We start from the raw sequence: 24,918 nt of genomic DNA, 5'->3' as shown, positions 1-24,918 counted from the left end.
TGTCTGCTCCACGGATCTCACCACCGTAGAGACGAACATGTGGTGATGGTGAGGGTGGATGGGCTGCTGCCCGAGGAGCTGTGCCAGCGCCTGCAGACCGTGAGCGCTGACGAGGTGGCCCAGACTGGCCACGCGGTGCGTGTGCTGCTGTCCCCTGGACTGAGCGGTCAGTGCGAGCCGTGTGGCACCGTGACGTCTCTGCAGAGGACACCAAGCTGGCGCTGGGAAAGTGGGCGTTCGTGCTGAGGGCCCTGAGGATGGGGTGACAGACTCTGTGCCCTGGGTGGGATGGAGGGAGGCGGGGAGTGGAGGTGTCTCCAGGGAGTGGGTGGGAGGAGAGGCAGTAAAACAACACCCCTGTCATCCACTGGTCTCCTTGGACCCCTTCACTTCCATGACACATGGGGTGAGGCCTTCCACCTGTTCATCCAGCAAACCTCACATGCCCCTGTGTCCGGGACAGGGGCCCAAGCATGCAGGGACAGGTGGGACCCCATGCTGGCTCTCCCAGCACAGCCCAGGAGGCAGCCACATGGCTCATGAGGGCATCTTGGGGACTTGCAGGAGGAAGTGTGAGAGGACACAGAAATGGACGCTGGTATTGGGTGGCCTAGTAGGGGGCTGGGGCTTTACCTCGCAGTCATCTCATCTGTATTTACCTTTTTAAACAATAAAATTTTTGTGCTTATGAAATAATATGTCATTGCTGCACATAATTTGGGACAGGATCTCCTTTCTAGCAACTCCTGGGGTAATTTAATTTAGGCAGACTCAGTGGTTAAGACCACCCTCCTGCTGAAGTTAACAAGAAAACCTGGACAAAATATATATTTAAAAACCACTTAAGAATAACCACTGTTAACATTTTTGCGTATTTCTTTCTGGATATATACATACGTATGTATATATATGAATCTGTGAATGTGTGTACGGATTTTTTTAAATAGGGGCGACAGGCCATCACATCAGTGCTGTAGAAAGCCCTTAGTAGGAATCATAGGAGGAGGACTAGCTTTGTGAGGGTAGAGGATGACTTCAGTTTGAGAGTGTCGTTTTAGCCCTGGTGCACAAGTCGTTAGAAATGGTCGGAAGCGTAGCCATGGTGCTCGGGAGAGGGCCCGGGCTGGAGGCGTGGTGGTGAATGTGAGTGACACGAGGAGAGAAGGCATCTGGCGGGCCAAAGAGGCTGAAGCTGAGGACTCTCCTTCTTTGCCTCCCTCATTTTAAAAAAATTATTTATTTATTTATTTATATCGTTTTGCCACACTGCATGGCACGTGGGATCTTAGTTCCCTGACCAGGGATCGAACCCAGGCCCCCTGCAGTGGTAGTGCAGAGTCTTAACCACTGGACTGCCAGGGAAGTCCCTGCCTCCTTCCCTTAGAAGAATCTAGATCTATGTATACTCTGGGAGATGCAGCTCCTGGGGCTCCCCAAGGCCCCAGAACCACTCTCCTGTGCTTGAGGGGTGACAATAATACAGAGAATCAGAAGAAAGCCAGCAACTCTAAACCTCTGCAGTGTCTCCCGCCCTGCCCTGCAAAATATGTACCGTAGTCATTATCCATTGCTTGGTAACAGACTACCCCCAAACAGCAATAATCCTTCATTCCTTCTCATAGTTTCTGTGGTCCAGGAATTAGGGAGAGGCTTAGCTGAGCAGTTGTGGGAGTTCTTGGAGCTACTCAGGAAGCTGCAGTCAAGACCCTTCCTGCCAATGCAGGGAACACGGGTTCGAGCCCTCGTCCGGGAAGATCCCACATGCCGCGGAGCAACTAAGCCCATGTGCCACAACTACTGAGCCTGCGCTCTAGAGCCAGCGAGCCACAACTACTGAAGCCTGCACGCCTAGAGCCCGTGCTCCACAACAAAAGAAGCCACCGCAATGAGAAGCCCGCGCACCACAACGAAGAGTAGCTCCCGCTCGCCACAACTAGAGAAAGCCTGCGCGTGGCAACGAAGACCCAACACAGACAATAATTAATTAATTAATTAAAAAAAAAAAAAGACCTGGGCTAGGAGCTAGAGTGAACGTGAAACACCCACTGTGGACTTTGGCCAGCCAGAGACTGAGGCTTGCCTGGGCTGGCCTCACTGAGTCATGGACAGGTCTGTTCTAGAAGCAGGGGAGGGGCAAGTGCCCCTTCTCTCCACCCTCCCTCAGGGAGTTCTAGGATCCCAGGGCCACCCATGTGTGTCTGTTCCAGTGTCCATGCCTGGAGCCCCAGCCTGTCTGCAGTCAGAGAGGCCCAGGGTTAAACTCTCCCACATCCCGACCCCCAGCAAACCCACACGAGAAGCCCTGTGTGAGAGGAGGGAGAGGTCAGGTAAGAGCCTCCCAAGCTGAGAGGACCTGCCCACAAAGCCAGACCCTGGATCCAACATGAGGCCCCAGGAGTCATCCCTGCCTGTGCTGACCAGAAATAAGAAGGAGCTCAATGCGTCTGCCGAAGACGACTCTGGATGGACGGACACACAGACCACACACAGGATGTCTCTCTCTGGATGGATAGACAGACAGACACATAGGATGTCTCTGGATGGACACACACACACACAGCTGGTAACAGGGTTTCCCTGCACTGTTTGTAAGCCATGGGCATGTATTGTCTATTCTAAAAAGTTTTAAGAGAGTAAAGGTTTAACTGCACACAGAACGAGCTGATTTCTTTAAGGACAAATTGGCACAATGTTAAATGCTTAAAACACCAGTAGGAAGGGAGGCCCCCACTTAACCCCCAAGCTCTTTGTCCCTCAGTGGGACTCCCTTGATGCCCCCAGAGCTTCCTGTAACTTCCCAAGCAATAAAGGGAGACGGGGGGGGGGAGGGGGAAGACCGAGGCACAAGAGAGGCCGCCATGGACGCCCCAGCACACACCCCAGACTCAGGAGGGCCCTGAACCTGAAACAAAGGCCAAGGAGGGCTTCAGGTACTGCCCAGCATGGGAGGAGAGGAGCCTCAGCCTCCCTAGACCATGATGACCGGCGTGGGCGGGCCGACCACCTTCCTGTCTGTCTGGCCTCAGAGGAGCACCAGGCCTGGGTGCGCCTCCATTCAAGGAGCCTGCAGTCAGAACTCCAGGCTCTGGCCTCTGCCACCCTGGGTGGCCCCCGCCCAGCCCCTCCCTCTCCACCCTGGCATGGCTCCCCCGCCCCATAGGACTTGCACACCTGCTTGTTCAGGGGCCCACACGGCCCTGGCAATCACAGACATTCCCCAGGGAGCTGCAGACCAGGATCGGGTCCTGGAGCGCCGGCCCCTCAGAAGGAGCAGCAGCACCAGGACGGGGACAAAGGCCTGAAAACAGGGGCAACAAAGGCATGTCCAGCCCCCTCAGCTCCCCCTGCACCTGCACATCCGAGGGGTCCCCCCAGTCCTCAGTCCCCTCCCCAGCAACGCCTGCCCTGGGGAGGGGCGGGGAGAGGACAGAATAGAGGCCTGTGTGGGCACGGGCTCTGCCATCTGCTCTGGGGTGATCTGGGCCTAAGTCTTCCTTCCGTAAAATGGGTGAATGGTAACTGCTGTGAAGGGTGACTGGGAGACTGGACGAGCAGAGTGGACGAGCGGGCAGCGCTCAGCACGGCGCCTGGCACAGGGGGTGTCTGCCGGATACCTGCTTCTCTCTCGAACTGCCCCCTCCTGAGGACTGGGGTAGCTTTTCCGCCTGACTCAGGTACCTAGGAATGGGGGCAGCTGTGGCACACCAGGACTGATAGGGAGCAGCGAGCGCAGGCCATGGCCTCAAGAGGCCAGGAGGCCCGCTGACCACCCAGGAGCCTGCAGCACCCTCACGCGACCACCACAAGCCGGCCCTCAGCCCTTCGCTGCTGCTTCTTTCTGGGACTCAACCGTTCTCACCTCTAAGAGGAGGCTACACCACTTAGGCCCTAAAGAAACAACAGAGCAGAGGAGCCCCCCAGACATCAAGCAAGAGAAGTCTGGATTCTCAGCTCTGCTCTCAGCCCTCTGCTCACCCCAAGGCCACCCCTCCCAGCCAGGACTCCAGCCAGGCCTTCAGAACTGAGCTCCCAGCCTCCTTCCCGGGGCCTCTCAGGGCCGGGCTCTGACCACCCACTCTCAGGAGATGCACAGGGAAACCGAGCCCCTCTGCCATGACCTGCCTGCCTGGGACTCAGATGCCCACAGAGTGGGGGGCGCCTGGCTGCCGGTTCAGGCTGAGGGCTCGAGCCTCTGTGACCAGGAGGATGCCGCTGGGTGCCTCTGAGGGACAGGAGCCCCAGGCCAGGGCCACAGACCAGCCAAAGCTGATGCAGATGTCCTGCACGTGTCGGGGGCCGTCCTGGCGGGCCGTGTCAGCAAAGGCCAGGTGTGAGTAGCTGATGTAGGTGCTGACCCCTGCCAGGGTCAGGGCGCCTGGGGGAGGGGGTGCAGAGTGACCACTCAGCGCGTCTGCCTGCTGGGGGCGCCTGCCCTGCCTGGGCCCCTGGCCAAGGTGGGTGCGCAGACACAGCCTCGGAAGCTTCTGCCCACTGGCCTTTGGGGAAAACGGAGGCTCCGATTCAGTCCTCAAACCTCAGGGCCTCACTCCACAAAACCGCCTTGCAAACAGCACAGCCTACACCCCCGATACATGGTCCCTACTCACATAACTGCTTCCACATATACAGCACCCTCCCATACCCCCTGGAGTTCCCAACACACACACACAAACACACACACACACACACGTACATGGCCAGTGACCTGTACTGGCAGCCGGGAAGGGTGGGGGGAGCTCTGGAGCTCTGATCAGACATCCTGAGCCAGGCCCCTGAACTGCACTTCCGTCCCCTGTTCCTCACAGCTCCCCCTCCCCATTTTACCGGGCCCCAGCCTCCCCTCCTGGCCCTAGCTCAGTGTACCTCTTTCCAGAGGCCCTCTCCCCTCCCCAGGTCTGAGTTTCAGCCCCTTCCTATAACTCCTGTTTTAACCCCTGTCCTTCACCAGACGAGGATGCCCTCCTCCTCTGACCCTGCATCTCTGCACAGTCAAAGGAAGGAGACTGGCTTTGCACATAGTGCCTGGTGACCCTGGAGGGCCAGGGGCAAGCGACGAGCTGGGCACTGGGACACCTGCCTGTCCACCCAGGCTCAGAGGGACCAGCCCAGAGAGTCAGCTGCAGGCTGACATCAGGGCCTGCCCTTGGTGCCCGCTGTAGGGAATGTACGGTGCTCCCTCGGGACACTGCCCAGCCACAGCAAGAGGCTGACCAGATCTGACCTTCGGGGCCAGGTCTGGATCTCACTGGGACCCAGAGAAGGGACAGAGTCTGGGGTGATGGCTGTGGAACTCATCACCCCAGGCCCTGTCCGTCCCCAACCCCCTAGCTCAGGACCCAGCCAGTGTCATGCTGGAGCTCTCTGTGTCCCTCCCTTTTCTTGCAGTGATGATGGTGATGGGGAGGGCTGGGGTGATCTGGCCTCACACAGGTCCCCTTGGTGTGACATTCCTGTCTCAGAGCCCCCAGAGCTGGTGCATCTGCCGGCACTGGCCTCACCTGGGCCACCTGTGCGGGCTCCTGACGGTGATGTCAGATGATCCATTTCCACCGGGTACCCGCCATGCAAGGAAAGCAGAGGTGCAGCCAGTCTGGCTTCTGAGCAGTGGAGCAGACAGGGTGTTCTTGGAACCAGGCCCACTGCCGGCCCGCCCTCGGAGTCAGCGGAGCGCCTCCTAGCAGCTGCCTGCAGACCCTCCCTCCACCCACTGGCCAGTGCCTTGGTTCCAAGCACAATACCAAGTCAATATAAATTCCTCCTGCTCTCATTCTCTACACCCAACACCCAGGCTGCTGGTCACCCTGGCAACTGGCACCTACTCCCTCCTGACCAAGGCCTCCCAAAGGGCCCAGCAGCCCCTGGGGAGGACGCAGGCCTGCCCAGGAGGGAGCCCCAGGCCAGTGTGTTCTGGTCCTCGTGCCACAGCCCTGACAGTGGAGCTGGCCCAGGACACCAGACTCGGCTCAGGGCTGGCCCTGGATGGAAGGGGTCACTGAGGACTGACCCTGAGGAGCCTCCAACCCACGGTCAGCGACAGCCAGCCGTGGGCAGCTGGGGACAGCGGGTGGGTGGCTGGCTGGGGCAGACAGCACAGAAAGGCAGTGAAGAGGACTCCAGGACAAGCTTCCTGCTGAGCTCAGGGAATCCTCGGACCTCTCAGCAGGAAGATGCGACCCGAGTGCCTGCAACGCTGTGTCCCTGAGGGAGGGCTCGGCCCAGAGCCCGCGGGCTAGACGTACGCCAGCTCATGCACTGTTACTAGCTGCAGTCTGGGCCTGGCTTGGGGTCACTGCCAAGGACTCCAAGGTCCCGTCTCACCCTGTCTGGCAGATGCCAACCCCCCTGCCTGCATTGCCCCCTCACCAGGGTGATCTGGGAAGGACAGGGAACAGGTGCGGGTTGGTCCGCCACCCCTAGTGCACGTCCAGTGGGGCAGTTCCTGGGACCCCTCAGAGATCCTCGTTCCTCCTGCGCCTGGAAACTCAACCCTGGGGCTCCCCAGCCCCAGTCCCTGGCTCTGGGTTCACGATCAGAATCCCTGCCCCTACAGAGGCCCCAGAGCCACCCAGGGCGCCCCCGCCTGCTGCAGCTCAACGGCCAGGGTGGGCCCCACGCTCAGAGCAGCGGGGCTGGGGGCGTAGGGGATGGGGCAGCAGGAGAGGCAGCACCCCACTGCCAGGAGCTGCGGCCCTCACAGCCCCCAGACTCACCCCCCCAACAAGAAGCGGCAGCCCATGAAGAGCAGCCGGGGGAAGCTCTGGGCCGGGGAGCCGAGGAGGCCACGGATCCGGCCGCACACGACAAGGACGAGGCTCGGGGGCAGGACCACCACGAGGGCTCAGCGCAGCGCTGCCGGGAGAGGGGTTTCAGGGAGCAGGAGGGGACCCGGACCAGCCCCCCAAGGAAAGCCCAGCTGAGCACTTCAGAGCCTTGTCTGCCTGGAGGTCCTCCTTCGTAGGACGCTCGGGACTGTCTTGGCCTTGGCCAGAGGAGGAGCTGGGCCATCCGTTTCCCTCTGATGTCTCCACGGTAACCACCTGACCCTCCCAGGGGCCACCCCTTGTCCTGGCACAGCCTTCCTGAGGCCCAGGGTGAGGGAGGCTTCCCAGTGCCCTCCCCAACCTCCCAGGCTTCTCTGGGGCAGCAGAGACGTGCCCCCAACTCACCAGGTGGGAGATGCCCACCGGGTAGACCCATTTGGAAACATAAAGGAGAGTCAAGAAGGGGCATAGGGAGGGCAGGACAGGCTGGGGGTCGGGCGCCTGTGGTCACAAGCCAATAGCAGAGCATGGGGGCTGAGGCCAGTCATGGGGTTTTTCAGATACATATGGCAGTGTCCTCTGGGCAACAAAGGGTCCAGCTGGAAGCAGTTCTGTGGGCCTAGGATGAGGGGGTTCTGAGCCTTGCCTGGAGATTAAGGAAGGATGGGGATATGCTTGCCACACCAGCACGCACACATGAGGTGCTGCGCCAAGGTGGAGGCGTCAAGGCTCTCAGTGGCAAAGGGGTCAATCGGGGGATGCAGCTGTTCTGCCCTAAAAAGCAGAAAGAACGCAAAACCTGGTGGGCTGGACCCACCCTGTACTTCTCAGAGATAGGTGGCCTGCAGGTTCTCACCCCCGACCAGAGCTGAGGGCCCCGAGAGGTGGCCACAGGGCCCCATCAGGTCCTCTCCTGCCACTTGGAGTTGAGGCCCCAAACGGGTTTGGACGGCTCAAGACCTTTTGTTTGTTTATTTAATGTACAAATAAGACCTACGTGGATGCCTGTCGAAAAGTTTCAAACACTGCAGAGAGGCTGCCCTCAGGCCTCCCTTGGGCCGGCTCACACGTGGAAGCCAGGCTTTGCCTGCACAAGAAAGGGGCTCTCTGACTCTCGCACACACGGGCACACATGCGTGCGCACACAGGCAAGTCGGGAGAGCCTTGGAGCCTTGGGCTGCCTGTGGGGTGGCTGAATAAACTGCACTGTCCTTCCTCCCCGGCAGCTCCGAGGAGGCACTGTGTCACACACACGCACAAACGGACCTTGCTCACATACACGTGCACACTCGTTTACTCATGCTCACGCACATCCCTGCCACCCTGTGCACGTCCTGTGCAGCGGAAGGCCCCCAGGCTGGCCCCAGCTTGGCGAGGCCCGCAGCTGGGGTGCGTGTGGAAGCCCGCTGCCTCTCCCCACCCCTCGCCGAAGAAAGCCCTCCCCGCCCCTGCCCGGGTCTGAAGCCACGCGGCGCTCTGGTTTTCCGCCTGTGTGTCAGGCCATCGGGGGTATGGGAACAGGGGCCCTGCGCCACAGCCCTGGCTGTGCCTCACAGGGACCGGGGCTAATGGGGTGACCAGACCGAGCCCTGGACGGTAATAAAGAAACAACTCCCAGTCACTGGGATGAGGAACCCTGGCCTTGCCAGGGCCCCAGCTCCCCACACTGGGCCTCCCTCCTGCACACTGGCTCCCAGCTCAACCCCAGGGCCCCTGCAGACAAGTGACAAGAACAGCAGCTGAGCACCCCTGGGTGCTGGGCCTGCCCGTGTCTCCCCTCCCTAATTCCTCCCACCCCGAGCCCTGCATCCAGAGAGGCATCATTTTCTCCCCATCTGACAGATCAGAACTTGGAGGTTGAGGGACAAGGTCCCAGGTCACCCAGCAGTGTCCTGCCATCACTTCCAACGCAAGACAGGCCCCCAAGGGCGAAGCCAGGGGACCGTCAAGGGCTCCTGCTCTGGAAGGCTCTTGGGTCCTTATGGCGCCACCCAGTGCCCCCCTTTTCACTTCCCACCCTTGGCTAGGCCCTGAGCCAGAGTCCCTTCCTCCTCCGGCCAGACTGTCACCAAGACAGGTGGGGGAAAGGGGTGCCTGAGAGACCCCCTTGTGGGCAGACAGGCAGGGGATGGGGCAGCCTCTCAGAGCTGCTCTGGGAGGAGGGGGTGTGGCCCCTGGGTCTCAGGGGAAGGGGTCACGCGGGGGAGGGGCAGCCGGTACCTTCGCAGATGCGCCAGAGCCGCGAGTGGGAGGGTGGCTGCTGTGGTTGCCTGCGTCCGCCACCTGCAGGAGGTACTGGTCGCTGGCCACCGCGGCACCAGCAGTGCAAAGCTGAGCAGCGCGCCCAGCCGGGCCTTGCGGGGTCGGGGGTGCAGGGACCGGAGCGGAGCCGGGTATGGGGGAGAAGAGGGAGCCAGAGGGTGAGGGGGAGCACGGGAAGCTGGCACTTAGGGGGTGGAGAGAGCCGAAAGTGGGGGGAGAGGGCGTTCTGGAACCTGGGGGAGTAGGGCCAGGGAGAAGGGCTGGGGGGCACTTGGTGAGCAGGACCGGGGAGGGGGCGCGGGGAGTGGGGAGCCGAGCGGCAGGCGGGCACTCCCGGGGCTCTTCTGGGTGCAGTGCCCCTCTAGTTCGTCGGGAACTCCCACCTGTTGGTGATCGCGTGATAGCCCGCCCAGCTCGCCCCTGAGCTGTGTTCAAACGCCAGCATCCCCAGCGAGCTGGCTGCTGGCTGTGGGTCCCTGGGCAAATTTCTTAATTTCTCTGACCCTCCGGTTCTTCAGCGCCCAGATGGCCAGGCTGAGGAGGGAGGGTGGGGCTTGAAATGGCCCGCGCGGGGGCTCAGCAGGCAGCCCGCCACCACCCCGCGCGCACACGCTGGGGCACTCGGCTGCTAGTTGGCCCTGCGTCCTGGTCTTCATCAGTCCCCAGGACCAAGCACCACAGGGATCTGGTGAACTGGGTGGGCTGGTGAGGGGCTACAGAAGGAAGGAGTCTTGCTTCCTTTTAGCTCCAATTACAAATGCCGAGTGAGGCAAGGCCAGCCTCTGCCTGTCCGTCACTCACGCACAAACATAAACGAAGCTTCTCCTAGGACAGGTGTCAGGTGCTCGTGGGGTGGCAGGCAGAGAGGCCCCCATCAGAAGCAGGCCTGTGACATGTGTGGGACAGACAGGCTGGGGCTGTCACAGTGAGGCTCTCTGGGGTTCAATCTTGGGAGACGGGAGGGCCTCCTCTCCAGGTCCCTGGACTGTGCGTTGCTGTCCCCCTCCCCTGATGCAGGGCAGAGACGGGGGTCAGAGGCCTCACTGAGGGTGAAACTTCTCAGACGAGCAGCTTCTCGACTTAGGGTCATCCCAGGGCTCTCATTTCCAAGTGTTTGGTTTTCTCAGCCCCCTTTTCCCTACCAGGCTCTTCTAGGTTTGAGGAATATAATCAGGAAGTGAAAGCGGTCCTAGCAAAGTAAGTCCTAGCAAAGTACCTAGGAAGTATGGTTTCAGTTACTGAAACCATACTTCCATTCAGACAGAGAGGCATGGAACAGTGTGGTATCATGCAGGCCACGCGTCGTCCTCACGCCACAGCCAGGGGCACGCGGCGGGGTTGGGGTGGGAGTGACCCTAGCTGTGGCGGTCTCAGTACCCTCTTTCCTGACAGCCCTCCCCCAGCCCCTGCTCCGGAAGCTGGGTGCCAGCCAGGGGCCCTCCTCTCTCAGGGGGTAGTAGGCCTGGAAGGTGAAAGAATCCAGGAGGCAGACAGAGAAAAGCAGGTGCTCAGGGAGTAGCAGCCATCTACAAAGGCAGGGCGGCAGGTGGTGCTGGGAGTGGGGAGGATGGGAGAGTGGGGTGGAGCTGGAAAAGCAGGTAACGACCCTAACACACACCTCACAATATGACAGAGATGGACACTGCTTCTGTGTGTGTTTAAGCTACGATCGTGACTGTGTTTAGGGAGAACTAGAGGAACCCTGTGGCTGCACGCTCCACACGCTTCCTCCCAGTGCCCCTGCCTCTCCGCCTGAGCTTGTTTGAAAGGGTCTCCTTTGCACCCCATAAAACTTAAACAGAGCAGGATTCAGCTGTCAGGGCCAGCGACAAGTGCTGTTTGAGGCCACTGTGCCTCCAGAGCCCCACGTCTCTGTAGAGGAACAGACATGTATCCTGCTCATGCTGCAGTGTAGATGGCCAGGTGAGCAGTCTACTCCCTATTGCTTTAAAGCCCTGGTGCAGGGTTTTAAACCCTAGATGTGTAAGTCAGAGCCACTGACTGCATTGTCCCCAGACAGTGGGTGCTGGTCCTTGAGAGGCCACTTGGATGAATTCCGCCAATCTACTTCTCTTGAGATGGATCCAAATTATACCGTAGCCCAGTGAAAAGGTACCGCTTAGAATGACCCATTATTTTTCATTATTCATCCTCCTTTCATCAATTTGCAATCCAGAACTAGTGAGCACCAAGCCTGTCACCAGGCTGTCGGGACCTCTTCAAAGCCAGCATCAGACCACTACCACCAAAATCAGGGGCAGGCGTCATCTTTGATAGAAGAAATCCCAATTACATGTGACAAAACAGGGCTGCAGCCAAGCCTCTTTCCTTTAAACTTACACTGAACTAACTCACAGAAGCTGAAAGAACAGGATGCCTGAGTCCAGTGACAGACTTCCTGCTCCAGGCCGACGACGCCATAAATGGCCTCCATCGCAGGACTGGGAAACAGCTGAAACCACTGGCGAGATTACTGTGAGAGCAGCTCAGCACCAGCTATACTACAACTAATCTCACCACATTTGGCAAACATCCTCCAACAGAAAATGAACTTTCCTAAATCACCCTTCCCGACAGGTCAGCTCCTTCACTCAGGGTGCATTATGAAGCGAATTCACCCTGGTAGACTCTTCTGGTCAAAACCAACCCTTCTAAAGGGTTCTCAAATGATTGGGGTCACAGGTGGGAAGCACTGATGTGCAGGGCGGCAGCCGCATGGCTGGTCGCACTCATCTCCCAGGACTCACAGGCCTATGAAGGGCTCATCGTGGCCGCCTTGACAGGCTTTGCTAAGAGGGAAACGGGAGCAAGCCACCCCTCCCCCTCATCACAGAATGCACCTGCTGTCCCCAGAACGGACCCTCCCGTCCCCTCTGCCTGGCACATCTTTCCCTTCCTCATCCGTCTGGCAGCCTCCTCCTCGTTCCTGACAGGCAGGATGCTCTGAGAGTTCCTTGTCATCTTCTTGGTGCTCCCATGGACACACTCATACGGCTACTAGGTGGCCTGTACCTTCCCACCATTCAGAGAACAAGGAACCCGTGAGCTCACTGCAGGAGGCTTCAAGCCCTGGACATAGCACCTGGCGAACAGGTGCTCAAGTGTCTGAGCGAACAGATGGACAAACGTCACCACCTTGGAGATCAGGTGGAAAACTGCCACAGAAACCTAGGCCCCAGTTTGGTCCCAGCCAGCTGAAATCCGGCTCAAATGCTGTAGGCTGGGCCAGTGGAGAGAAAACCTACAGCTCAGTTGGCTCTTTGCTTCAAGAGCTAGATTCACCCAGGGCGAGACAGGAACTCCCCGGCGATGGTAAGCCTGGCTCAGAGCTCGCTGGGCTGTACCGCTCACCTCCTCTCAGCTCAGGCCTTAGATGCTGGAAGCGACTCCAGACACTGTACTGTAGTTATGACAGGAGAGGTTGGGCGAAGAGTACCCAGAAACCCTGTTCCAGCTTTACGACTTCCTGTGAACCTTAGTTCAAAATAAAAAGTTAAAACTTGTACAGTGAGGATCCATGGAAGCTCAGCAGGCAGGTGTCAGTTTACATGAGGGCCTTTGTGACAAAGCTGTCTGAAAAACGGAATGGGGACGGTTTACAGCACTAGCCCCCAGGGGTCAGGCTGTTGCCAAAAGCCATCCCCCGCTGCACCCCCTCAAGGCTGGGCACTGTCATTAGACAGTGAGGGCCCAGCTTTGGGGATAGACAGCCTGGATTCAAATTCCAACCTGAATGCTTACTAGTTGTATGATCTTGGACAAGCTATTTCACCTCTTTACGAATCTCCATTTCTGCATCTAAAAAATGCGGGTAAGATCACATTAGACTTTACTGGCAATTGTTATTTCTTTTTAAGTGAATACAACCTGCAAAGAGTGGTCAGCATCCCAAGGGAGTGCCAACCTGCAGGCAATGGCTGGCTGGCTGGCGCTCCATCTTCCCCAGCGCTGAGAATGGAAGATCCCCATTCCCCAGGCTGCCCGCAGGCTCTGACCATGTCACACCTGACACCATTAACCACCAGTTACAACCCTTCCAGACTCCCTCCGACCTGGAGAACCTGAGAGGCAGACACATATTCGAGAGAAGGTTGAGGCTGTTGCCCTTAGCAAGGGTCTTAGACTTCATTAATAGATATCTAGGAAACTTCCCGACGCTGGCGGCCATTAAGGTCCAGCAATAAATATGGTTTTTAGAACAAAAGTTTCTAGAAGAGGAAATGTGTAAGATGGTCTGAGGGGTCGGCCCCAGCTTTGCCTTGCTCCACAGCACAGCCCGACAAAGCCGAGAACTGCAGCGATACCCACTGTGCAAAGGAAACTGAGCGCAAAAACATTTTCTCAGCTTCTCTACAAAGCCAGTTTGGAAGGACCAGTTATTAAAGTGAAGTATCCATTTACAGATTGGCACAAATATCAAAAATAAGCAGCTGAGATGAATATAAAGGCGGGAGTGCTTTTTTCCCCATAACAAAAACCTCTGCAATATTCTCCAAACTTGGAGGGAAAAATTCATTTTACTCTCTGAGATGTGGCAGAAAAACCTAAGTCTGAGGTGCATTTTTCATAGCCGGTTTATACACGGAATGAGTCCAGATGACACAAACAAATGGTTCTGGGTTCAAGTGGCTCTTGCAGAGGAGCCCAAGGCTGGCTCTGTCTCTCTGCAAGGACTCATCCCTCCCCTGCAACCGCTGGGGCGGGAAGGATCAGTTGGCAGGCTAAGAAGGGACCACCACCAAAAGCCAACAATATTTTAAAAGCCCAGTAGGGTCTGCAGTGTTTGAAATGAAATAGTTTTTATTCTTGGCAACTACCAAGATGACCCCCAGAGGTTTCCAGTAGGACAGTGACAATCCACCCTGCAGCTTAACTTTGTGAAGGAGGATGAAATCAAATCTATCATCTTAACATCAGGCCTCAGCCCTGCGTGAGCCGGCCTCGGGGAGGAGAGCAGGGTACCCGTGCGGAGGTGGTGATGTGGAGAATGTGGCACAGACGTGGAGCAATGGAGACACAGCCATTCAGGGCTGACAGATCGCCTGCAGCAGCCCACCAAGTCTCCACAGCTCTGAGCCAAGTCATTTGGAAGGGATTCAGGCCACTGTACTGTTCCGGGGAGCAGCAGCCAGTGTGCGCCCTCCGCCTCACCAGGGCGGCTAACTGTGCAGCAATTTCGTAAATGACAGTTGCTGCTAGATATTTCCTGCTGCTTTACTTTGTCTCCAAATCCATCTAAAATTCACATTGGTGCCCCCAGTGACTAAGAAAGGCTTTGTGCTTACTTTTAATTGTAGTTTGTCCTGTTCTGTGAAATAATAATTCAAACAAACAAAAAAAAGAAAACAACATTGCAGAATGTTGTGCAGAGGGGCCGAGGGCTTTGTCTCAATTCCTCTCCTCCTCAAATGAAAACCATGTTGCTACAATAAAAAAAGCCAGCTGAGGCAACAAGGTTCTAGGATCCCCACATCACTGGTGAGGAAACTGCAGCTCCAATTCAACAGGCGCCAGTCCCAAGCCCACAAGGCAAGCACACCGTTAGAGGGCACAGTCAGGGCCCGGAGTGGGTGTCCCACATGCCTTTTTTACAACTGCTCCAACTCTCTGCTCAGTCCGTGCTGGTGCTGAAACTCAAATATCACTGAATTTGTGATCTTGCAAGACTGCAAACAACATAAACGACTCATCTATGTTTTTAAGAAGTTTCCCCCAAAGAGGTTTTCCAATCCACTTTTTAAATTAATTTATTCCTTTAGGAAGATTCACATTAGAAAGACAGTGGAATTACCAGCTGCCTAAGCCACATCATTAATGGGAAGCAGCTATTCGAAGAGTATTAGAAATATTAAGAACAGGAACTCCTTCCTTGGATTTTTCGTCCCACCCCTGCCTGCTGTGTCCATGGATGACAGCTGGTCCAGAGCAAAACTTCCCAGGAAGAAGCCCCTCTGTGTGCCCTGCTAACTAAAGAGGAAGAAGCAGTGAGCCAGGCTTCTGGAAAGTTCCTTGTCTGGCACAAAGGACAACCTTCTCCTCGTCCACTATAGAGAAATGTTGCAAACTTTCCATGTGCCACTGGAGGTGAAGAAGTATCTTCAGCTGACCTCAAAAGCAAGAGGGCAGCTCTACTCTCAAGACATCAGTCCTTCTGCATCCCCTCCACCCCCCAGCCGCTCACGCTACAGTCATGGAAAGGGCTCTTACACAGATCAAGTCCAGAGGCAGAGTCTAGGGTCTAATCCCATAGCTCCCCCTTGTAAACCTGCAAATCACAAGATGGGATGGCGAGGAACACCTCACACACAGGGCACCTTCAGAGGCGTGGCAGGGATGGGTTTGTACAATCCACCTGGGAGGAAGGGAGCTGCTGAGACACCACAGACCTGATGCGGTAAAAAGGTATAGTCACAGGACCTGCAGCCGTCAATGTGAGATAATACAGAGCACCTGGAACATGAGAAGTGCACACAATAAATGGAGATTATTACGCAAATGAAATTTAAAATGGCATTCTTAATCCTGTTTGTCCAGTCACAATGGACCAATGATCACATTCACACATCGCATCTCAGCTGGACAGCCAGTCGTCAGTGTGAAGCCCAGACAGGTCACTGTAAAAGGGCTCTACCCACGTGGACAAACCTCCCCTCACCCTAAGTCCAGGAATCAATAAAGCAAAAACTACCAAAGAGAAAAAAGAGAATCCGTCACTGTACTTAGCAGCAGCCGTACAACAGAAATAGCCCCTGGCACCGCCTTCAAGGAAAAACCCAAAAATACAGGTAAATATTCTAATTTCAAAGTGTTGATGTTCTCCTTTCCTAAGGCACAGTTAAGAGGCCCCAGAGGAAAGCTGGTAATGCTGAGGGCTGTGCCTTGGAAAGGATATGTTTGTGTCCCTGTGGGGCAGTGACGGTGGGGATGACGTCACTCCGAGGCAGCTAGCTGCTCAATGGCACAGCGGACTTTCTTTGCAGTTTCTTCAAATTCTTTCTGTTTATTGTTGGTTTCCTTTGCCTGGAAATAAAGAATAGACACATGAAACTGAAGCTCTAGGCATGCTCGAATAGAGATGCCCAGCTATATGGGGTAAATGTCCTCATTCACCTCATCTGCCTCTCTCTCTCTCTCTCTCTTTTTTATCGGCCATGCCGCTCAGCTTGTGGGATCTCAGTTCTCCGATCAGGGATCAAACCGAGGCCCCAACAGTGAAAGCGCCGAGTCCTGACCACTGAACCGCTGGGGAATTCCCCTCAACTAGCTCTAATTTGAGCTGTCCCACAATAATTATAACAGAAAACACTGATGGACCGCTTTGCTTGTACCAAGCACCATTCTACCTGCTCCACACACCCTAACTCACTCACTGCTCCATGTCCCCATGAGGTAGGTGCCACCTTTATCCCCATTACACAGATGAGGACACCGAGGTCCACAGCAGCAGCCAGCTCAGGGGTACCAGCTAGTCTGTGGCAGAGCCCTGCTCTTCCCCACTACCCTACATTGCTTCTGAAGCTCCCACAGAAAGTCCGGAGCCCTCTTCTTGTTCACTTAAACAGACGCCGTCAAGCATCAGCGTGCTCCTCAAACAGAGAAACCTTCCACCTGCAGCAGCTCTCTAAATCTGGCTTCCAACCTTTCATTCTGCTAAGTGCTCTCTCCAGGAGGACAAATGACAATCACATCAACAAATCCAGAAACCTCCTCCCTAATTTTCACTCTCCTGATTTCTCTGCCACATTAAAAAAACAAACAATAGACTTTTATTGGGTTAAACGTTTTCTAATAAGAAAAACAACAGAGGTAACTTCTTTTCAAAAGAAAGTGGCAGCGATGCAGTAGCAGGAGCAGAGAGCACGTGGTGCACTCCAGGGTCAGACCCTGAGCCCCGGCTCTACCTCAGCCGCACACGTGCCCAGCGTCAGGCCCAGGTGGCTGCCTGACCAGTGGTCCTGTCAAACTGACCAGCAGCATCTCAATTAAATGCAGGGTCTCAGAAATTCACAGCATCACGACAAACAACACTTGTTCCTCGTTTTCAGTATTTGTAAACTGCAACACATAATTATCTCACCTGGATAAACGCTTGCCTTACAGCTGTGTGCTGCAATCCCATAACTGACTTAATAAATGGTTTAAAAGTTCAGCTCCCAACTTATTTCCACCCCACGGTACAGTCGAGGTCCGCACGCCATCCCACCTCCAGGAGCGATGTACCCTAGAGGGGCCATCCAGGAGCTCTAGCAGGAAGCAGACAGGCCTCTGGTTATGCCCACTCCCTGCACTCTGACCCCAAACCTTACTGTCCACATCCATTCACATGCAAATGTGCCTAGGGACACAAGGGGACCTGAATTTTTATATCAGTGATAAATTATTTGCAACAAACCTCAAAATTGGGTGTCACTCTAGAGCAGCCCTGTCCAACAGAATTTTTTGCAATGATGAAAATGTTCAATTGTCTGCACGGTCCAGTAGTCACCGGCCACATGTCGCTAATGAGCAGATAAAATGCTGCTAGTGCCACTGAAGGACTGAATTCTAAATTTTCTTTGATCTCCTTTTCTTTCTTTTTTCCAGCTGCGCCTCATGGCTTGCAGGATCTTAGTTCCCCGACCCGGGATCGAACCTGTGCCCTCGGCAGTGAAAGCACGGAGTCCTAACCACTGGACTGTCAGGGAATTTCCCCCAAATATATACATTTTAAAATGATCTGGGGGACTTCTCACAGCTTTCTCACAACTGTTCCTGAAGTACACAAAGCTTGTCTTTTACCTAGAACAGGAGTGGCAAACTACGCCCTGTGGGACACATCCATCCAGCCCATGGCCCGTTCTTAACCCAATGGCTAAGAATGCTTTTTACATTTTTAAACACTTGTGAAAAAAACAAAGAAAGAATAATCTCTAACAGAAACTCTGTGGCCCAGGAAGGCTAGACACTTACCATCTGCGGCACTTCACAGAAAGTGAGCTGACCCCTAATCTCGAAGGCGCTCCCTAGCCCCCTTCCCAATTCCAGCACTGCAGTTCCCAAGACCTCCATCGAATACACCGCTTTACTGACCACTGATTTCTTCTCACTTCCTGAAAAAATTTTCAATTTTGTCCTTAGCATTTAAAAGGTACCATATTACACAGAATTATTTCTATTGATCTCTAAAAAGGAATACGATTTTCAAGCTGAAAAGGACCTGAGAAACCACAGAAGTCTATCCTCCATTTTACAGCAAGGAAACTACGACCAAGACTGGCCTAAACTCACAATGTCTGTGAGTGGCAGAGACAACTGGTACATCTGGACTCCCTGCCCAGGGCTTTGCTAAAAATAGATTAAATACCTGAATATTTACTCTCTGTAGAGCTGCCAGATTTAGCACATAAAGATAGAGCCTGCTCAGTTAAATTTGAACATCATATAAACGAGTAATTTTTTAGTAAACAGCCATACAAAATGTGAGATATACTAAAAAAATTACTCCTTGTGTACCTGAAATTCAGACTTAACTGGGAGTCCTGGTTTTCTCTGGCAACCTTAATTCTCTACAGCCCGGGCTGCTTGGGAGCTGCCTCTTTGTGGACTCACTGTTTCACTCTTCCAATAACCCAGTGCAAGAGCCTAAGTTCGCCCGCAGAAATCCCTTCAAGGTCCAGTAGGACTGGTGCTTCTTTCTCCCAACACACATAATGCCCCTTTCCCAATATGCTGTCTACTCTGTGTCCCCAAACCCTCTGTTTCCACCACTGCTAACACATGAACACACCCCGTATAAATGACCTACCATCTCAGTTGTCACTAAAGGCAGAAATGCCAGCCTAGCCATCACATGTCCCACCACCAGAGGTAACCGCACACTGAGGACACCTCTACTCAGGGGATCCGTTTTTCTCTCTGCACAACCCCAAGGCCACACTCCAGGACAGATGCTTTTCTACCCTTTTATATCCACACGCACACACATCAGAGGGGCTCAGAAAGTGCTTACTGAGGAAAGGCGTCTATGCAGTGCTTGTGGCGGGCTAGGGAGTTTAGCACTAAAGATGCCGAACAGGATTTGTGCTTGCTTCTTATTCCCAGTAATACATACAATTTTGTTCTTGGCTCTTTCTTTATCCAGTTTTAAAAATTCGCTGAGGGTTAATTCTTCAAACTGCTTCTTGACAGAAAGGAAAGCACAACCAGATGAATGCTTTTTATGTTCTTCTCTAGAAAAAGCAACACATGAGCACGTCAACAGAGAAAATTCAGGTAAAGGGAGAAAGGCAACAGTTTGTTACCACCAGGCCCCTCCCCACCTCACAGACACACACTGCTCTGCTTCAGGAGCAGAGTGTGAAGTCTGAAGTGGACGGAACCAGGGGCAGGACCCACATTCCCACACAACTTGTCTCAGCACCTTCTTGCTCTGTGGACTCCCCACAGCCCCACCCATATCCTGTGGCTGATGTAGTCTACCTGGAGTCCTTTAGCAATTAGTAGGAAAAGTGTTAGAGTATAAATCCAAAGGTATCACATGTCAAAGCCCTTAAAATCCTCCAGGAACCATTTGCAGTTGTCTCATTTCACTCGAATTATTACATAATCTGTTGGTTTGGAAAAAGGGCACCACTGACCCAGTTTCTCCAGTGAATTCCTCTGCCTCATACCATCATTCTGTGCATTCGGAATTATCCCTGCTAGCGGATAGCACTATAACGAGAACAGTCTGGGGAGTTCCCTGGTGCTCCAGTGGTTAGGACTCCACACGTTCACTGCTGAGGGCCCAGGTTCAACCCCTGGTTGGGGAACTAAGATCCCGCAAGCCGCGCGGCACGGCCAAAAAAAAACCAAAACAAAAACCAGAACAGGCTGGAAGGAACACCCAGCCACGCAAATTCCAAAAGGACAGCCAATAGTAACTATAATCTGAAAATATTATAGCACTTGGAAATTCACTCCCAAGAATACAACCAGTATTTCCCCAGTGATACCTGGTATGATCACCATATCATCCCAGTCAATACTGGGTCATGAGAGCAAACACATTAGGGAAAACAGCAACACTCTTCTTGCCAAGAAGAGAAACAACTCCGGTGATTCTCTACGGGGGAAAAAAAGTTCAAGCCGTGGAAGCAATTGATTCTGACAGGAGAAAAAACGGTGCGGGGAAAATGTGGCATTACATTACGGGAATATTGTTGTCTGTATGAATATATGCACACAATAAAAAAAAAACTAGATGCCCTAAAGAACAAAATCTAAACCAAAACTGAGTGTACTATTTTAAGGGGTGGTTTTTGTGCTGTATGAATTATAGTTCAATAAAGCTTCAGGGATTCCCTGGTGGCGCAGTGGTTAAGAATCCGCCTGCCAGTGCAGAGGACATGGATTTGAGCCCTGGTCCCGGAAGATCCCACATACCGCGGAACAACTAAGCCCGTGTCGCACAACTACTGAGCCTGCGTGCTAGAGCCCGTGAGCCACAACTACTGAGGTCCACGTGCCACAACTACTGAGGCCCACGTGCCACAACTACTGAGCCCGCATGCCACAACTACTGAGCCCGTGTGCCACAACTACAGAAGCCCGTGCGCCTAAAGCCCGTGCTCTGCAACAAGAGAAGCCACCGCAATGAGAAACCCTCACCGCAACAGAGTAGCCACCGCTTGACGAAACTAGAGAAAGCCCGCATGCAGCAACGAAGACCCAACGCAGCCAAAAACAAATAAATTTATTTTAAAAAAAGCTTCAGATTTAAAACCTCTGAAACAAGAAAGGCACCTGGACATCCCTAGGTCACAACAGGATCTGCTCCAGTATTCTGTCTACCCGGAAAGGTATCAAGCACCTACAAGAATGAGCCTTTCTTCAACACTCCACCCAGGAGGACATTCGGCCAAATCAGATTTGATTAGGTTGAAAGCATCACCAAGGTGCCAGCAGAGACTCATCCTTTACAGCAGCTGTTTAGGGCACAAACGAGGCTGGAAAGCCGCAGGTCCTTCAATAATACTTCGAAATTCAGATGTTTTGGGGGGAGCCCAACTCAAAACAAACGGTCCTATGGACATATATACACTACCAAACGTAAGGTAGATAGCTAGTGGGAAGCAGCCGCATAGCACAGGGAGATCAGCTCGGTGCTTTGTGACCGCCTGGAGGGGTGGGATAGGGAGGGTGGGAGGAAGGGAGACACAAGAGGGAAGAGATATGGGAACATATGTATATGTATAACTGATTCACTTTGTTATAAAGCAGAAACTAACACACCATTGTAAAGCAATTATACTCCAATAAAGATGTAAAAAAACAAAACAAAAAAAACCCCAAACGGTCCTGAAGTAACTGGGGAACCCCGGAAGCCCAGCGAGGCTGGCCTGAGGGACTTACATAGGGTCGTCATCTGGCTCCCAGCCTTCCAACTCCTTGAAGCAGAAGAAACACTGAGCCAAGTCGGGCTCGTTCTCAGTTGGACAGTGGATGAAGCCGGCCGCGGCCATCTGCAAAGCAGAGCTCGGCTCAGGCCCCAGAGCGGAGGGGTTCCCCCGAGATCCGGGAGGCCACAGAGGGGCTAGAGCCCGCAGAAGGGGTCGCCCCAGGGGCCCGGGAACCCACAGAGGGACCAGAGCGCGCGGGAGGGGTCGCCCCGGGGGCCCATAGAGGGGCCGGGGCCCGCGGGAGGGGTCGTCTCAGGGCCTGGGGCGGGGCTCTGGGGGCGGGGCGGGCCTGGGGGCTCCGGGAGGCCGCGCGGACTCACTCGCTCCGGGGTGCAGGCGCAGCCCTCCAAGAAGGGCCAGTTCTTAAATGTGGAGACACGATGGTCCTTGAGGTAGAGCTGCCAGGCCGGGGGCAACGACGGGGTACTCATCCCGCCGCCGCCGAGCGGTGCCGCGATTCAAATCCGGCGGTTGTCGGCCGCCGCGGGGCATGTCGGGAACGCCCGCGGCCTTCTGGGAAATGGGAAGCTGGGCGGCGCGGGGTACGCTGGGAGTTGTAGTCCTCCCGCCACATGTCTCTGCTTCTACTCACCAGGCACCGACCCAACCCCGCCCCGCGTACTCCCATCCCAGCTACTTGCAAACAGTGGTAGGAAGAGGAGTGGAGAATGGGCCGAAGTCCCCGTGATAGTTTCTTGGAGTGGCACCTGCCGAGCACAAATGGATTAAGCCCTTTCAGCATGCAAACTGTTATTGTTTTTGTGGGTAGCCCACTCCTGGAACCTCCTAGTGCCAGCTTCCTCAGCCAGCCCTTGTGCCGTCCGGGTTGGAACATGTGCTGAGGCAAGTCTTTTCACTGAAGCTTCCTGGAAGTCCAGAAATTGACCCTTGAAGCTTTGTTCTTCCTTTTCCACCAGAATTCCTCAGGAGTTAGATATCCCTTCTAAGTCCCTGCCCCAAACAGACGTGCGGGTGGGGGTCAACAGAGGTGAAGAATGTGTGGAAACAATGCCCACTGCCCTCCAGCCAGGAGGCCTGGGTGTCCTATCAGGGAGGTGGGATTGTTATGTGACTCCAGGAAGTGAACAGCCTAGGACAATCCGCCTGGATAATAGAAATGAGAGCCCAGGGAGCAGGCACCTGCCCGTAGGCACAGCCAGACTGGGTTCAGAGCAAGCCTGTGTAGCTGGTGCCTAGCCTCATGCAGCCGCCCCAGCCTTCCAGCTCTATGAACCTGACTTTAAGTGGTTTTTATAGAGGTTTCACAGGCTTGGTTGATCAAATCATTGGCCTTTGGTGATTAATTGAATCACCAGCTCCTCTCCACTCTCTGAAGATTGGGAGGGTGGGGCTGAAAGCTCCAAGCTTCTAATGAAGGCTTGGTCTTTATGGCCACCAGCCCCAGCCAGAAGCATCTAGGGGTTGCTCATTAGAACAAAAGACGCTCCTATCACTCTGGAGATTCCAAAGGTTTTTTAGGAGCTGTGTGCCAGGAATCGGGGACAAAGACCAAAAATATATTTATCACAAAGGCAAATTTGCATTTTTATGTGAACTTTCTGGATTTTCAAATAGTTGGCAACAAATCCTGATGGATACTGTGATGATCAGACAAAACTGTTTTGAGATCATAAAACATCAATGCTAGATATTACCTTATGGCCATCTAGTCTCACCAAAACTTTTGTGAACACATTTTTCCTCTCCTGTAAGAGTGACACATCAATGCTGTAAAAGCAAAAATCATGCAATGGGAAGGAAGTCTTCCTCTCCCCAAAGACCTCTAGCAGAAAGAAACTTTTCAGCAGTTTCTATGTATACTTCCAGGTGTGTGTGTGTGTGTGTGTGTGTGTGTGTGTGTGTGTGTTCATACACCACTTGGCATCCTGTCTTTTCAGGTAACAGCACATCTCAGCTTTATCGGCACCTAGAGATCTCAACATGTTTTATAATATCTGCATGGTGTTTATTGGATGGTCTACCCTAATTCCAATTAACAAATTTCCCATTGGGTATCTCCAATTTTTTTTTTTTTGCTATTATGAATTGTACTACAGCAAACAGACACACAAACATGTGCAACTATGCCTGTAGCATAAACATCTGCAAGCAGGATTGCTGGGAAAGTGTGTGTGTGTCTTTCAACATTTTTTAATATTGCCAACCTGTCCTCACAATCATCAGACCAGGACACGGTTTGCTCCGCCATCTTGTCTGGGTGGATGTTGACCCTGCCTTTTTCATCCTAGGATATTTTAATCAGAGTTCTATCAATACTGATAGCATCTGTATAAAAATATATATCTTCCAGGGAACTCCCTCGCAGTCAAGTGGTTAGGACTCTGTGCTTTCACTGCCGAGGGCACAGGTTCAATCCCTGGTGGCGTGGCCAATAAATAAATAAAACTATATATCTTCTGGATCAAACACCATCAAGTCAACGTATTTCTGTGATTCATTTTCTATTTGGCACCAACATATTCCAACTGTTACCATTTAAATTTTTATTTTACTGAAAACTTCAGCTGCTTAGGTCTTTTCCATACGGTTTTTTTTTCCCAATTATCTGTTTTTGTCTGCGTTGGGTCTTTGTTTTTTTGTTTGTTTTTTTTTTGCGGTACGTGGGCCTCTCACTGTTGTGGCCTCTCCTGTTGTGGAGCACAGGCTCCAGATGCGCAGGCTCAGCGACCATGGCTCACGGGCCCAGCTGCTCCGCAGCATGTGGGATCTTCCCGGACCGGGGCATGAACCCGTGTCCCCTGCATCGGCAGGCGGACTCTCAACCAGTGCGCCACCAGGGGAGCCCCAGCTTATTTGTTTTATACATGATAGTTTATACCTCTTAATCTCCTGCCCCTATCTTGCCCCTCCCAAATTCCTTCTCCCCACTGGTAACCACTAGGTTGTTCTCTAGATCTGTGAGTCTGTTTCTTTTTTTTTTTATATTAACTAATTTGTTTTACTGTTTAGATTCCACAGATAAGTGATAACACACAGTATTTGTCTTCCTCTGACTCATTTCACTTATGCCCTCCAAGTCCATCTATGTTGCTGAAAATGGCAAATTTTCATTCTTTTTTTATAGCTGAGTAGTATTCCATTCTGTCTATATGTGTGTGTGTGTGTGTGTATCACATCTTCCTTATCCAGTCATCTGTTGTTGGACACTTAGGTTGCTTCCATATCTTGGAAATGGTAAATAATGCTGTTGTGAACATTGGGGTGCATGTATCTTTTCGAATTAATGTTTTCATTTGCTTCAGGTATATGCCCAGGAGTGGAATTGCTGGGTCATATGGTAGTTCTATTTTCAGTTTTTTGAGGAACCTCCACACTGTTTTCCACAGTCGCTGTACCAATTCACATTTCCACCAACAGTGTAGGAGGAGTCCCTTTTCTCCACAGCCTTGCCAACATTTGTTTGTGGTCTTCTTGATGATGGCCATCCTGACAGGTGTGAGGTGGTACCTCGCTGT

General features: G+C 53.6%; 4 protein-coding genes and 1 non-coding gene across 9 annotated transcripts in view; 1 reads left to right on the top strand and 4 right to left on the bottom strand.

The window, feature by feature from the left end:
- LOC115842690 (uncharacterized) overlaps positions 1-266 on the top strand; it is a 5,660-nt gene extending 5,394 nt beyond the window's left edge. The window contains 3 exon segments of the mRNA XM_060291224.1: positions 1-40; positions 43-148; positions 151-266. The exon segment at positions 1-40 is cut by the window's left edge and continues 21 nt beyond it. Coding sequence (XP_060147207.1) covers positions 1-40; positions 43-148; positions 151-266 — 262 coding nt within the window.
- A 1,023-nt stretch (positions 267-1,289) lies between these two features.
- On the bottom strand, positions 1,290-1,362 carry TRNAG-ACC (transfer RNA glycine (anticodon ACC)). Its single transcript has one exon. It is a non-coding gene; the product is annotated as a tRNA-Gly (tRNA).
- Positions 1,363-2,885: 1,523 nt separating this feature from the next.
- Positions 2,886-11,457, bottom strand: TMEM235 (transmembrane protein 235). The gene is given in 15 exon segments (XM_060291223.1): positions 2,886-2,902; positions 3,172-3,298; positions 3,615-3,678; positions 4,100-4,167; positions 4,170-4,375; positions 6,022-6,076; positions 6,364-6,372; positions 6,566-6,629; positions 6,711-6,849; positions 7,456-7,515; positions 7,518-7,535; positions 8,982-9,011; positions 9,014-9,079; positions 9,082-9,207; positions 11,379-11,457. Coding segments are annotated over 15 exon segments (1,128 nt in total).
- A 3,399-nt stretch (positions 11,458-14,856) lies between these two features.
- Positions 14,857-22,004, bottom strand: BIRC5 (baculoviral IAP repeat containing 5). 5 transcript variants are annotated; one of them, XR_009560380.1, is made up of 5 exons: positions 21,763-22,004; positions 21,396-21,505; positions 19,114-19,231; positions 17,101-17,266; positions 15,978-16,043 (listed from the first exon to the last, which is right to left on the bottom strand). XR_009560380.1 is itself a non-coding variant. In XM_030837860.2 (4 exons), exons 1-4 carry the CDS (start codon positions 21,871-21,873, stop codon positions 15,954-15,956), a joined length of 429 nt encoding a protein of 142 aa, XP_030693720.1. In that variant the 5' UTR covers positions 21,874-22,004; the 3' UTR covers positions 14,857-15,953. The 5 variants fall into 5 exon arrangements, 3 of the variants coding, with proteins under 3 accessions (XP_030693720.1, XP_060146680.1, XP_030693719.2); XM_030837860.2 differs by lacking the exon at positions 17,101-17,266 and having other exon boundaries at positions 14,857-16,043; XM_060290697.1 differs by lacking the exon at positions 15,978-16,043 and having other exon boundaries at positions 16,347-17,266.
- AFMID (arylformamidase) overlaps positions 21,881-24,918 on the bottom strand; it is a 24,702-nt gene continuing 21,664 nt past the window's right edge. The window contains exon 11 of the mRNA XM_030837850.2: positions 21,881-22,149. Within this exon, the coding sequence (XP_030693710.2) occupies positions 22,027-22,149 (123 nt within the window). The 3' untranslated portion in view covers positions 21,881-22,026. The remainder of the gene's footprint in view (positions 22,150-24,918) is intronic.

This window comes from Globicephala melas, chromosome 20 (assembly GCF_963455315.2).
Source record: "Globicephala melas chromosome 20, mGloMel1.2, whole genome shotgun sequence".
Classification (NCBI taxonomy): Eukaryota; Metazoa; Chordata; class Mammalia; order Artiodactyla; family Delphinidae; genus Globicephala; species Globicephala melas.
Note: the sequence above shows the minus strand (reverse complement) of the source record. Positions and strands in the feature narration are given on the sequence as shown.